This window comes from Notolabrus celidotus, chromosome 18 (assembly GCF_009762535.1).
Source record: "Notolabrus celidotus isolate fNotCel1 chromosome 18, fNotCel1.pri, whole genome shotgun sequence".
Lineage (NCBI taxonomy): Eukaryota > Metazoa > Chordata > Actinopteri > Labriformes > Labridae > Notolabrus > Notolabrus celidotus.
The window spans coordinates 11,743,336-11,757,718 of NC_048289.1; the positions used below are offsets into that span (position 1 = coordinate 11,743,336).

At 41.4% G+C, this 14,383-nt stretch overlaps 1 protein-coding gene across 4 annotated transcripts; it reads left to right on the forward strand.

The window, feature by feature from the left end:
* The first annotated feature begins 500 nt into the window (after positions 1-500).
* usp42 (ubiquitin specific peptidase 42) lies at positions 501-13,605 on the forward strand. 4 transcript variants are annotated; one of them, XM_034708074.1, is made up of 18 exons: positions 501-732; positions 2,955-3,204; positions 3,865-4,071; positions 4,235-4,345; positions 4,586-4,685; positions 5,268-5,335; positions 5,447-5,517; positions 5,631-5,713; positions 5,834-5,945; positions 6,053-6,193; positions 6,449-6,549; positions 7,139-7,304; positions 7,395-8,111; positions 8,214-8,284; positions 8,885-9,982; positions 11,675-11,967; positions 12,057-12,122; positions 12,264-13,605. In XM_034708074.1, exons 2-17 carry the CDS (start codon positions 2,964-2,966, stop codon positions 12,116-12,118), a joined length of 3,642 nt encoding a protein of 1,213 aa, XP_034563965.1. In that variant the 5' UTR covers positions 501-732; positions 2,955-2,963; the 3' UTR covers positions 12,119-12,122; positions 12,264-13,605. The 4 variants fall into 4 exon arrangements, with proteins under 4 accessions (XP_034563965.1, XP_034563961.1, XP_034563962.1 ...); XM_034708070.1 differs by having other exon boundaries at positions 505-732; positions 11,672-11,967; XM_034708071.1 differs by lacking the exon at positions 501-732 and adding an exon at positions 738-812 and having other exon boundaries at positions 11,672-11,967.
* Positions 13,606-14,383: the final 778 nt, after the last annotated feature.

The following is a 14,383-nucleotide window of genomic DNA, read 5'->3' on the forward strand; positions in this document are numbered from 1 at the left end:
TTCTCGATTTCGCTCCCCTCCTCTTCCTCCTCGACCACCTCTTACGTACTCTTCCTCTGTCTCTCCGATTATTTATGTCCATTGTACAAACTTCAACAACCAGTGCTCTCTGAACTGGCTTATATTGGTTTCCTCACATCATTAGCCACAAGTGTGATCAGTTTTGAGTGGTTGCGTTTAAGCTGTGACACCTGTGCTTCAAATGTGTTTAACTTTTGTTTTAGTGAGTGAGAATGTGTTTGGAAGTTGTATCTAACAGGTGAAAAGTGCTTTTGGTTTTGCCAAAAGAGTGACTGATTCAATACATGGGTTCAGGCTGCTAAGGAATTTGGTTCAGACAATAGGGTTTAGTGTTTTAGCAATTGAGAAATACTGTAATAGGTATTTCAGCATCGAAACTGCTACTACTGCTGTCATTTCATCGTACAGGAAAACATTATAGTAATTTAGATATTCTGGTTACACTTTGTGGGGAGTTGTGTGTATTTAGTACACCACATTGGTTGTACACTATGTACACAAAGGTCAGAGGTGTGAACATGCGACGGATCTTCCCGAAACACGTTCCTCTCAGAGAAGCGGCCGGGAGAACCAATCAGAGAGCTCGTTTCATCGCAGGTACCCGGATGTACCCGTGGGGCAATTAGCTACGTCATTGTTCACCGCCGGACACCCGCTGGAAATAAGGAATGGATTTAAAAGAGCTATTAACGTATTCATAACAGATTTCAGGTGAGTGTGTTGAAGCTTTTATGATCAAGTGGTGCTTTAAGTGTGCAGCTGTAATAATTCTGGAGGCCTGGAGCGCTCAGGTTTGTAGTAGTAGCCTTACACCGGGTCTCTGTGATGTCGGAGAGCAGCGCACTGTGCACGGCCACCGGTGTCGAGCCCCTCCTTTCTCCGCCGCCTAGACGCCCCGTTACTGGGGTCCGCGCGTTTAGATCACATAAACCTCGAAGTGTGAACATTAAACTGCTCTTATGCTTCACTATAAAACCACTCGGACGCTCCCAGTCATGTCGGTCAGCTTCAATTGTGCTGAGCTAACTAGCAGCGTTAGCTTCTCTGATGCCTCACGAGCAGCGCCGCACGTAGCTTGGTTCTGGAGCTCTGAGTGCTTCTATGAAGGCACAGTCTCTCAGAACCATTCAGTCACAGTCACTCATTCTGTTTGTGTCTTCGACAGGACAGGTCAGGTTATACTCGGTGATCCGGCTCCTACAAGGCTCTATTTACGGTGTATTGTGAGTTTTATTGAGGTTTTAGCGGCACTGCGTGTTAAAGGCCTAGCTGCCGTCTGTTAGCCAATGTGAGCCAGTCTGCCAGAGCAGGTGGGAGGGAACAGCTGGTGTTGTAAACGTGCTTCCTCAACCAGGCAGGACATCTCCTCTTCATTTCCACTGCTACTGTCCACTACTTACAATATCAAGGGTCAATATTATTCATCAAGTTGACATCAAGTTCAACAGCAAAAAGGGTGTTATAATCATATAATTATAATGATTGTGAAAGCCAAAGAAGAGCAGAAGCAAAACTTTCCTTCTTTCTGTATGTTTGATCAAGTGCTTAGTGTAGTGGACAATGTCAAATATCTGGGGCACATTATCAGAAATGACTTATGTGATGATGATGATCTGCAGCGACAGTGGTGTAAACTGTGTGCACAGGCTAATATGCTAGCATGTAAATGTCCAATGTGCACATATAATGTTAAAACAGAGCTTTTTAGAGCTTACTGTACTCCTCTTTATTCTGCCCATGTGTGGTGCAGTTACAGTAGAGCTAAAATGAAAAAGCTTCAGGTAGCATATAATGATGCATATCGAATTTTCCTTAAACTACCAAGATGGACCAGTACAAGTTTTATGTTTGTATCAAACAATGTCCCTACACTTCATGCTGTACTGAGAAATTTGATGTATAAATTTATGTGACGCTTAGCTGATCCAGAAAATGGAATTTTAAGGGAGCTCACTGAGCCCACATAAAGTGACACAAGGTATTTTTCTTGTTTTAGAATCACTGGAACAAATGCATTTTTCTGTTTTAATCAAAATGAATGCATAAACTGTAGTTATGTGATATTTTTAATTTTTGCTGGACATGTATTTTAATTATTTTTAGTCTTATATTACTCTTGTGCTTATATGGACCTGTGGGTCTGAAATAAAGTATATCTATCTATTCTTGATGGTCACATACGATGGTCATTTTAAACACGTCAATCAGAATCGTCAAAATGGTTATCAACATTTTGCCTTTAAACTGAGAACTCAGAATGGTTGGGTTAATGTTCTTGAATACAAACAGAGCCTTAAACGTTTTTTAAATTAAGCCACACCTCCTCCTATTAATTTGTTGGTATTGTTTTGTGATACTTCAGAGAAGCGTGATCAGTCCACCAACATTTTTCTCCCACATCAAGACATTTTGGTGATCTGCTCAGTCATAAAATCAATCCAGATTATAGTCAGAAAGTCAGTGATCACACAGATTAGTTACTTTTACACTCTATGTAATGAATCTGCTATACTGTTGATGGTGAACTAGCAGTGTAGGCCATCACTGAGACAGTGCAGAAACTTTCCCTCCACTTTTCAATTCAAACAGTGAATGGATCTAACAGCATTTTGTGTTGGGATGAGAATTGATTGTTTGGGTTTTGCCTGAGTGGTTGTCTAATCTAAATGTACGGTTAAGATATCTCAATTAGTTTTTACTGATATGGTCTGTGATAACAAAAAGGTTTTATTAGAAAAGTTAAAAGAGCAAAGAATATTTCACCACTGTATTACAATGTAGATTCTGAGGCCAAGACTTCAAGATCAATCAAGAGTGTTTCAATTTGTGACCCACACACGCGCACATACACATACACAGATGTGTTAAAATACAAAACCATGTATACAAACATACCACATGATTTAATGTGTGTGTTTCTGTCCTTCATACAGCAATGAACAATGACCATAGTTGACAGATCTTCAGAAAAGTCTGACCACGAGTCAGTCGGGTGTAAGCAGTCACCCTTCACCAGTGGAGACGTGGGGATGGACGGCAGCTGTTCCAGCAGCTGGGCAGTGGGTCCCACCATGTCTAGTGACTCTCCAAGGCTGAAGGCTCCAGGAGGCTGCCTGGGCCCGACGCCCGGAGCTGCTGTCTACAACAGCACGCCTTCCTCTGTGGAGAGGCCTAAGGAGCAAGGTAGGAGCTTTAATCAGCTGTGTTTTGGACTTGTTTTCTATTCAATATTTTGTTATTCAAATGTCTTGATTCAATTAAGAAGTCTTTACGAATAAGACTATGTTGCTAGTGTCACTTTCCCCCTCCATGAAGTGGCGCAGACTGATTTAGGTGCTATTCTCTTGCAAGCAAATTGGGAGATGTTATCCAGCAATGTGAGGCATTGATGATGAAAGCTGGCACTGATGAAGATGGACTTTATCATGCTATTTCTGTATGAGAGAGTGACACAACTGGTTTTGTGGGTGTTGTTTTTGCTGCTTCCGCTCCACTTTCATTCATCCAGTTATATAACCAGGCCAGTTTTGAAGTGAGAGCATGATCAATCACTTCAGCTGGTGACGCATCAGTGTTTTGACATAAAGAGCAGCAGCCTAACTTCAGCACAAACAAAAGAGAAAACACATTCTGTGTTGTCTCTCCTCTCTTTGTCTTCCTCAGTAGCCTCCGACTGAACTGTTTACACTGACTGCTTTCTCTGTACAATTCTAATATTCCTTTACTTTTTGACCAGATGAACTTACATTGGTAGTTTAGCACAATATTGTTGGGTACATTGTTGATGTCCTTGACATGGCAAATATCTTGGATCTAATAATGATGTTGTCTCTGTGCGTGCAGTGATAAGCTGTGATGATGGCATTGACTTGCCCCAGAAGGTGCTCTTCCCTCCAGAGCGGCTCCACCTAAAGTGGACCCAGGTTCACCGCATCGGTGCAGGCCTGCAGAACATGGGGAACACCTGCTTCCTCAACTCAGCCCTACAGTGTCTCACCTACACTCCTACGTTTGCAAACTTCATGCTGACACGAGAGCACTCCAAAACATGTAAGTTGGTGTGTTTTTTCACACCAAGGAAGGTCCTGTGCCCCTCTAGAGTCATTATTCACCTACAAATCAATCTTTCTCAATTTAACGGCATCTTTGAGTTCTTTTTTCTTGCCTGAATAATGTCAGACTTATCAAGTTTTGTCCTTCTCTCCTGCTGTAGGTCACGAGCCGGGGTTCTGTATGATGTGCACCATGCAAAACCACATCATTCAGGTTTTTGCCAACTCTGGGAACGTCATTAAGCCCATCGGTGTGCTCAATGAGCTCAAAAGTAAGTCATTATCTGGAAAACAAAAGCACATAAGTAGCACCATTTCCTAAATGATTACCTGAAATGAATGACAGGAGGCGCTGTGTGGCTGTTTACCTCAGTGATTTTTGGAGGGAAATGTTCTTCTTCTAGTTTGTAGCCCACTATAAGCAGGATTTCTACACTTTATGTGAAAGTCTTATACCATGTATTTAGTCTTTGTATATAACCAACTGTTCGATGTGTTTTTTTCCCACACAGGAATTGCAAAGCACTTCCGCTATGGAAGCCAGGAGGATGCACATGAGTTCCTGCGGTACACAGTGGATGCTATGCAAAAGTCCTGCTTAGCTGGAACCAAGTAAGTTTCCAAAACATGCACAGCAAAGAGTACACACGATCATATTGATATACAGTTCAGATATATATTTTTTTTGGCATTCTCATATGAAATATTTAGAACTAGTATAAGTTTGGGAATATCACTACTCTGTGTGATCTGTAATATCCAGTCTGCAAAGGCCTTTAATCTTAGTCTCGTTGTTTGTTGACACACTGAAATCACAGTGTAAATCTCTGCCAAGTAGGTTGTGTACACATAGAAAAACCCTACATGCATGTTAAATAAAAACTCTGGCCTGACCTTTTTGGTTCTCAGGGACTTGTGAAAAGGGATTTAAGGAACATTAAGTATAAAGTTTGTTCTTATTTTGTAGTAACAGGTGACCTTTCAACTAATTACTCTCACTCTAATTCCCTCCTTTCTCTCTCCTGCCCTTTGAGCTGTAACATCATGTGACTTAACACTTAAAAATACTGTAAAGAGACATTTTCTCTTTTGCACCTGTAATACTTGAATACATGTTGTAGTCTGTAACTTTTAGGAGTCAGTATATTGTGTTATAACTGTAACTAGTAATCATAATCTTTATCATTGTGACAGATTGGACAGGCAAACGCAGGCGACTACTTTCATCCATCAAGTATTTGGCGGGCACCTTAGGTCCAGAGGTAAATAATTGGTGTTGATTTGTTTCTGCTACATGATGTCATGCTGCTGTTGCCTTTTGTTGTTACAGCTTATTTTTTTTTTAAATTAATGAATAATTTTTCCTTTTTTAGTGAAATGTTTGAACTGCAAAGCAGTCTCTGATACTTTTGACCCTTTTCTGGATATTACATTGGAAATTAAGGTAACTCACTAAAACTCTTTCATCAGGTCTGATATATTTTACTGACATACACTTAAACAGATTTAGAAGCCGAGTAAAGTATGAACCCAACCCTTTTCTTTCTCACCATGCAGACAGCTCTCAGCGTCTCCAAGGCTCTGGAGCAGTTTGTCAAGCCAGAGCAGCTGGACGGAGAAAACGCCTACAAATGCACCAAGTAAGTTGTGTTACAGTCAAATGCAAACACTGGCTGCTTCTCGATCTCTTAACTCCTTTCTTTGTTTATTTAAATGTTTGTTTGTTTGCCAGCTCACTGACTGAACTTTGTTTCCTTTAGGTGCAAAAAAATGGTCACAGCCTCAAAGAGATTCACCATCCATCGCAGCTCCAATGTGCTCACCCTCTCACTCAAACGCTTTGCCAACTTTAGTGGAGGCAAAATCACAAAGGTGCCATTACATGTCTAGAAAACTATGATGAAGCGAAAGAACCACACTTAAATATATTTTAGAAATAAATCTCAAATAAATTAACATTTTTTAAATGTTGTTATCAGGATGTGAAGTATCCAGAGTACCTGGACCTGCGGCCCTTCATGTCTCAGTCTCAGGGGGAGTCCCTGGTCTACGGGCTGTATGCTGTACTGGTGCACTCCGGATTCAGCTGTCATGCTGGACACTACTACTGCTATATTAAGGTACTGACTACACAGTCACTGTTGTGATCTGTCATGACGCTCCAGCTGCCAAAAACACCATTTGGTTCTCCAACACATCTCAACACCTCGTTAAAGCAGTTACATGCACAGACAGACTTTTCTCAGTCTTTATTTTGAAAAACAAGGAGGATGATACAGGAAGTTCAGATGAGAACTAACAAGTTTGAAGTTTTAAATGTGTGACAATGATCATCATGTTTCTCAAGTATGTCAAAACCTGCCTTGTGTTTCCAGGCAAGCAATGGACAGTGGTATCAGATGAACGACTCGTCTGTGTCTGTCAGTGACATCAGGTCTGTTCTCAACCAGCAGGCCTACGTTCTTTTCTACATCAAGTGAGTAAAGTCTTTTTATGGACTATGAGGAGATCTTAAAATCTTTAAAAAGTCTCATTCTTTCGTCACAACATTAACCCTCCTGTTATGTTGCGGGTCAAATTGACTCTTTTAAAAGTCTATTTTAGACAATATTTGCCTTCCAAACCAGCTAAATGCAGCATAAAAAATTATCAACATCACTTCATGAAAAAAAAAATCAAAATGTAAAATAAAATAGACAAAAATCTGTCATGTAAACTATTGTATTCATATTTAGGGCTTTCCAATGTACATTAAAAAAGTTTTAACATTAATTTAAATGGAAAACGAGTAAGTTATCCTCATTGAACCATGATCTGTGAGAATTAAAGAACACAGGTGGACAAAATCTTGATTTAAATGGTTATTAATGGAGTAAAAAATTAGATTAAAAAAAATCTGATTGGGATTTTTTTGGGTTCTCAAACTTTTGGATAATTGTATACGCACGGGGTCAAATTGACTCAGGAACCTTATTGCTGTTCCAGAGAAACGAGCATAACAGGAGGGTCAAAATAGCTCACTTTTGATGTTTCGAAGTGCTAATGTCCCTTTTTTGTGTCACCAGGTCCAGTGATGTGAAAAAAACGGGGGATTATGGTCACATGGGTCATAACCCTGGAATCCCTGGTCAGTCTTCTCCCCGCCCAGTGGTGATACCACGCATCAACACCAGTGTCCACCACAACAACATTGGCTTTATAGGGCCGCAGCTGCCACCACACATGACAAAGGTACTGCATGGTAGTGTGCTTGTTTATTCAAGATGATGTCAGTGTTTGACAGAGAAACTCAACCCCTGCTCTCATGTCTGTCCTCCTCAGAGCTCGCTTCATGTCAATGGGAATGGATCTGTGAGGGATTATCATCACACCAACTCAAAGCCCAGCACCAGCAGCAGTGTTGTGGGAAAACCCAACCATGGACTGGGCTCCTCATCTTCATCCATCTCCCACTCCATCAGCAGGCCCACAATGATCCCTGATCACGACAAACGGCAGAAGCTTTCATTCTTCATCGGACAAGGAAAACAGAACCGCCCGTCCTCCTCTTCCTCATCATCCTCTTCCTCCTCCTCCTCTTACAGCCAACCGTCCTCTGCCAGCAGCAGCAGCGGCTCCTCCTCTTCCTCCTCCAGCTCTATGTCCTCTTCACAGTCTACCTCAGACGTCCACTCAGACATTCGCTTTGTTCCACGTCAGCTTAACCGCGTTAACGGCACGTCTTGCAGTAACGGGGATCGGCACGCTGGAGGGAACGGAGCAGCGTTCTTGGTGCCGTACGGCCAAGAGTCCTCGGAGGAATCTGACCAGGAGAACCCCGGCTCCCTGGAAAATGGATGTTTAGGAAAGTCTCACCTTAACGGAAACAAAAGAACAGGAGAAGTTTTTCATAGTTCTCCTAAAGCAACAAACGGTGAGTCAGGAGTGCACCATAATGGTAACGGCTTAAACGGATCATCCTATGACGTCTCCAAATCCAGTCAAAACGGGCACCATTATGGACACCACAAAGTGAACGGACACAACAACCCTGACAAAGTGAGTTATTGCTCTGTGTCTTTGCTGCCTGTTTGTAACACACTGATACCTTCAAAGATTGAATGTGTCTTTAATAACAATCATGTTGTCCATATTACTCAGATCTCTGGCAGTTCATCCTCTGTGGCTCCTGTTGCTGTGAATGGACTAGACAGTGATCACAGTCACACAAGGTAAGATTAGTAGTCTTACACAGGACTTCCACTAGATCCGTGTCCAGTCCCTCTCCGATCCGCTGCATTCCGACTCCGTGCGCTCCAACGCCCACCGGTTGCATTTTCGGAACGCAGCATGGAGCAGGACCGCCGGACAGCTGGAGTCATGTGACTGAGGTTTTCCCGCGGTAATCACTGAATCAAGGATTCTCCTCCTCCTCTCCTCGTCCATGTTGTCTTTATCAGCCTCTGAAAACCTCTGCCCTTTTGACTCCAGACTGGCTCCGCTCTAAATTACATTTTGTTGTCATAGTTATTTAAAAAACGATCTAACGAATGAATAACACGGAGTGTTTTATTCTGAAAATTAAACAGATGTTTTAATTTTGTTTTGGTGCCTGACTTCCTGTTTTGCTCCATCTGCTCTGTTCTGATTGATGCATCATGCACCAGCATCCTAGATTGACTAGAATAGAAACCTATTGGATCCGGTGCCGTGATGGATCAGAGACAGACTGGACACAGATCTGGTGGAATTTGGCCATAACACTTTTCAGGTGCTTTTCTGTTTTTCCAGTGGAGTGTGATTTAAAACCATGTTTGTTTGTTTTTTAACAGCAAAGAGGCTCATCACTCAGCCTCATCCCAGGCCAGTTCTTCTCAGAGCATCCACACTGCTACCAACGAAAGCCAGCTTCTCTCCACTCCTGACACAAGGGCTAAAAATGTGTCTGAGCCCCCTCTTCAGCATCCACCATCCTCCACTGTCAGCTCTCCACCTTCGTCTTCAGCTACAAAGACCCCTCCTGCTCCATCTACAGAATCTGCGTCATTCTCTGCCCATAACGGCAACATCAACGCGGCCTTGACCACCCTGCCAGACTGCTACCAAAGCACCAATGGGCCCTCTGCGGCACCACCGCTGAAGGTTAGCAGCGGTGGGGATGAAGCAATGGATCGACCACAGCTGAATGGTCTGTCAGCAGGGACTGATGGGCGTACAGATGCTAAAGAGCAGCACCCGTACAAGCCCAGGTCTAGAGGTAATGAAGGACAACCTTTGCGTGACAGGGAGAGGGACAGACTGTACTCTGACTGGAGCAGAGACAGGGAGAGACATTACAGGGACAGAAGTTCAGAGCGAGACAGTGATAGTCATCGGTACAGGCGGGACTACAGAGATCGCTCGTACAGAGACCGCTTGCCTCATCCTGATCGTTACTACAGAGACTGGGAGTCTGAGCGTCGCTGGGAGCGACATCCTCACCACCCGAGGGAGCGAGATCGTGACAGGTGCCCTAACCATTACCACCGCTCCCACCACCGGTCCAGAGAGGACTGGGAGCGTGGGCGGAAAGGACACAGTTATCCTCACCGTGACGAGTCTAATGGACGCAGGAGGTGGCAGGAGGAGAGTCGTGAATCCCGGACAATGAAGGACAAGAACAACGGCCGAGAGAAAGACTCTTACCCGTCAAAAGAGAGAGAGACTTCTTCTTCTGCAGCGGCACCTGAAAACTCCTTAAAGTCAAACAGCTCCCCTCCTCGAGCTCGTCCGTCTACGTTTGAATCCACCCCGAACAGGGAGGATCAAAACTACAAGAGGAGCCGGAGCAAAGAGAGGGAGGACAGCTCTGAGGCCCGTCGCTCTAAAAAACACAAAAAAAGCAAGAAGAAGAAGAAGTCAAAGGATAAAGAGCGACACCGTGAGAGCGGGTGAGTGACGCTATCTCTTGACTTTAAGCTACAGGACTTTGTTTTGGGATTTAACATTTACTAATCAGTTCCAAGGCTGTACGGTTAGTCCAGAAAATAATCTGTAACCGATTTAAAGGATTACTTGTTTAGCGTTTTTCTTCTTTTAATATTGACAAATTCATTCATGTAAGTCTCTGAGTTCAGCTGTTAGAATGTAGATTTGTAGGAGTGAGCTGAACATTTGCTTTTATTTTAGGCTCTTATTTGAGATACTGACTTTACCTTCAGTTCTGAAGTTAAATCAGTATTTTTTATTTTACAGACTTTATTGATTTCACTTAAAATTAAAGACAAACTTGTGGGTTGTAGAAGTACTTTAAAGCGTTAACCGAAGTCTACACTTTCATCGATATATACATTAATATGCTGTGATCGAGTGACTGAGAGACTGAGAGGTGAAGAGTTCTCAAAAACAAACCTGAATCAGAGATAAAACTTTATTTTTCTAATCGTTAAATGACCAGCCGATTTTAATATAACTTAAAAAGACATGTTTTCTTGGTCAAGAGTTCAGCTTGATAAGAAAGAATGGAGTTGAGGTGGAGAGAGGCAGCATCTGTCAACACAATGTTCGTTACTCTTAAATTGAGATGTAAGGAGACCTCTGGGCACATCACAGTTCATAATCAGTTTGTTATAATTCATATGTATTTGTAACACTTGGGGACACTTTCTTAATTTGTAGACATTCGTAGTATTATTACTTTTGAATAAAAAATGACAGTCATAGTCAGCTGTTGAGTAGTTTTATTATTGGTTGGGGTACACTTCTTTTTTTTTATTTTCCAAAAACTACCGTCTTATAAGATTAACGCAAGTCACATTGCACGACGTGAAATTCCTAGACTTCGTGTCCACACTGTGCGAGGGAGCTATCATTGAATCTTGACTGCGACGCAGCGTATTTCAGGCTCCAAACGCCGCTACATTACGTCATTAGTGTGCGTCCCCCTCAGGTCGTTGTCATAGCGCCCATGAGCCGACACACTGCATTTGCAATTGTGGCATTTATGTGCCTCGAAAGGAAGAAATGTCAAATAAACAAGGCCTTTGTTGCCATAATTCAACCAAAAGTTCCTCTTTGATGGAGTCCCACATATAACTTTTATGTCTTCGTTTCTCCTCCATGTTTAAACTAGTGCAGTTGATGATGTCTGTCTGAGTGGACGCAATAATATCACATCATTTCCTGGTGTGTTCCTGGTGTGTTCCTATTGGTTTGTTCGCTGACAGAGGCAGAGAGGGACAGACACACTATGCGATGATTTCTCAAATGTTCTGACACTGCTTGAAATTTATCGTAGCTCATCTTCGGTCACAGACGGCTCTATCTTTCGTCTTTTCCCTTGTCACACCGGGAGATGTATGACCACCGATTTTCAGCTGCGACAGCCAATTTTTTTCCACAATCGCAAATCTTCCGTCTGAGACGGCCAAAATCGTACAGTCTAGACCCGGCATTAAGCACTTTTTTTCCTTGCATAAGATGTTAAATAACATTTTTCAGTCTGCTATGTTATCAAAGTTTGAAACTTTGGTGCTACAATAATACGACCACATTGTGTGTCCACAGATGACAACGCCTGATTCATTACTTTTGTATTTAGTCATGAATAGTCACGGTTTGTTTTACGTGTCTTTTCCTAGAAGCTCCGACGTTGATTCCGATAGAGCCACAGAAACAAAAAAGAAGAAAAAGAAAAAGAGGCGGCAGCGGGACAGCCCGGGAGCCGCTCGCAGCCACAAGAGCAGAAGCAGCGAGGAGAGGGAGAGCCGCAAGAGACATTATGATGACACCAAGAACTCTAAACATGACAACGGTTGCTCACCAGAAAAACGCCGACGTACCGACAACACTGACGACAGCGGTGATCATAAACTCCCTTCCCACCACACTTCACCCACAAACGGCTCATGTCATCACCATCTCAACGGGTTTACAGGTATGACCAGTGACTCATGGCCAAATACTGAAATGAACGCTGCTCTTGTGCTCCTTATTTTAAAATATTGATTGTTTTTTTTGTTGCAGGAAATGGTTACAGCCAAACCAACGGAGACTCCCACGTCCTCTCCGGTGGCTTGAAGCACTGACTCTGTGAGTGGGCGTCCTTCTTATGATGATCACAGAATGCTCTAGCACAGTCATACACATTGGGAGCTCTGATTATGCATGCAAATGTCTTCGTTGTAGCTCTGCAGATGGATAACATGTCTGCCTCTTCCTTCCTCTTTTCAGACCCATCACCACCATTTTAACAGCAGAGGAATGACATCATCAACCTTCAAAGTGGTGCTTTAAATGGGAATAAAATGTATTTTTACTGCAACTGAAGTGTTTTTAAGATTTAGCTTTTCTTTTGAAAGGCATTGATTTGTTCACCCCAAATTCTTCTAAAAATGGTTAAAAAAAACTGTCACATTGTACATTTATGATGAAAAATAGTAATATATACTTGTACGAACACAAACAAAGCCTGGAGCTTAGACATCTCAGCTGCTGCTCAGTGGAACTCAGGACTTGAAAACTTAACATCCATCACCTAAATCCACTAACCGCTTCGAATCGGAATGAGACTAAAGGGAAAGGAGTTGCCTGAGAGAAAAAACTGGCTTCAAGTGAAAGATGTTACCATATCTGCAGAGGCGAAATGTTTGGACTTTTTTTTCTTTGATCCTATTGGGACTGAACAAACCAACAGAGGGAGATCTTAATGAATGAAACAGATGAGGGCCGATACCTCCACGTTAAACCCTGGACAGACTTGAGAACATTTCCCTGCTTTTTAAACATTTTAAGTTCCTATTTTTCTCTGGAGCCTAAGATTCACTCTCTGTAATTTTTAAACGTTTTCACAGAGGTTTTTTCTCTGAATCATGCCTCGCTCTTTTCTCTCTCACATTCTTTTTCTCATTTTAAACATATAAAGAAAAAATCGTTATCATGGCTGTGGACCATTTTGTGTTTGCTTTTTAATGAAAAATACAGTTTGTGTCTTCGAGCGTCATAAAAAATACTGTGAATTTAATTTTGAACTGTACTATCAGTTACTTTTCTATGTCAAAATCCTGTATCAGGGTTCTCAGTAGTTTTGTTTTGCTCTGGTTTTAGAAACTCATGTTAATTTTGACCATATTTTCTGGGCGAATGTCTGTTCTGAGTATGGTTTGCATTTTGAATTTTTTTTCTTTTTTTTTTTTAACTTTGGACAGAAGTTAAAAACTGCTGTTTATCTTTAGTTTAGCATGTCAGAATTTATACATTGTATAAGGTAAATGCCTTAAAATACATTTGTTATGTCAGATATTGAAACTTGTTGGTCTTGGTCTTTGACTTTGTTTACAGGTTGTGTTGAAATGAATGAAATGTGTGGACTGAGATGACTGAAAAGGTGCAAGGGAACTCTGAAAAGATCCTATATGCCTTTGTATGAGCTAATGATTCACTGACTGTACTTGGGTCTCTGGATGAACAAACACGGTTACTTGATGGTGTAGGTATTTTAAATGAGGATGGAAGCTGATAGCACTCTCCTGTATTAAGGTTTTGTTGAATACACACTTTTCTATCAACCTGATCAAAAACATGGTCCATCTGATTTTAAATTCCACTTATACAGAAGCCCAAAGCAGACATATTTTTTACTCTGTTTTTCCCCAAAATATTCAGTCATTTTCGGTTCTTTTGTCGTGACTTGTCTTATTTATCTGTAAGAGTTAGTGTAAAGTACGGTGGCCCCGAAGGGCAAAACACAACACATTTCAGGCATTCCAGAAAATGAAGAGGGTGGGGACAACACTTCTTGTTTCTGATTGGACAAAACCTGACAGCTCTTTGCCATTTCCTGTTTCTATTACTAATACTCAGTTGAGTCCCTGCACAAATTATATATATATATATATATATATATATATATATATATATATATATATATATATATGGTTTAAGGTGTCCCCTACCTGTTGTGTTTTGCAAAATGTCGGCTGTTTATGAGACTGCCTACAGTACTAGCATTTAGGTTGCAAAGAGGTGGAAATGTATGGGAAATTTCTATGGGAAATTAAGCTTGGTAATTTTGGAAATACTCCAAATTGGAAATTATTGGAATTTATTGGAATTTATGGGAATTAACTGGGAATTTAATGGAAAGGTATATCCAAGCATAAATAATTGTAATAATATTGTAACATTGTAAATATTTGTTTTGATATAAGCAGACATATCCAAAATAATACAATTAAAACAGATTTATTTGTAAGTAGAACTTTATCAAGTGTTTAATATTTTATTAAACAATCAATTCTTTCATTGAAGAACAAAAATAATGAATGTTGAGTTAAATATTACTCATCCCTCCG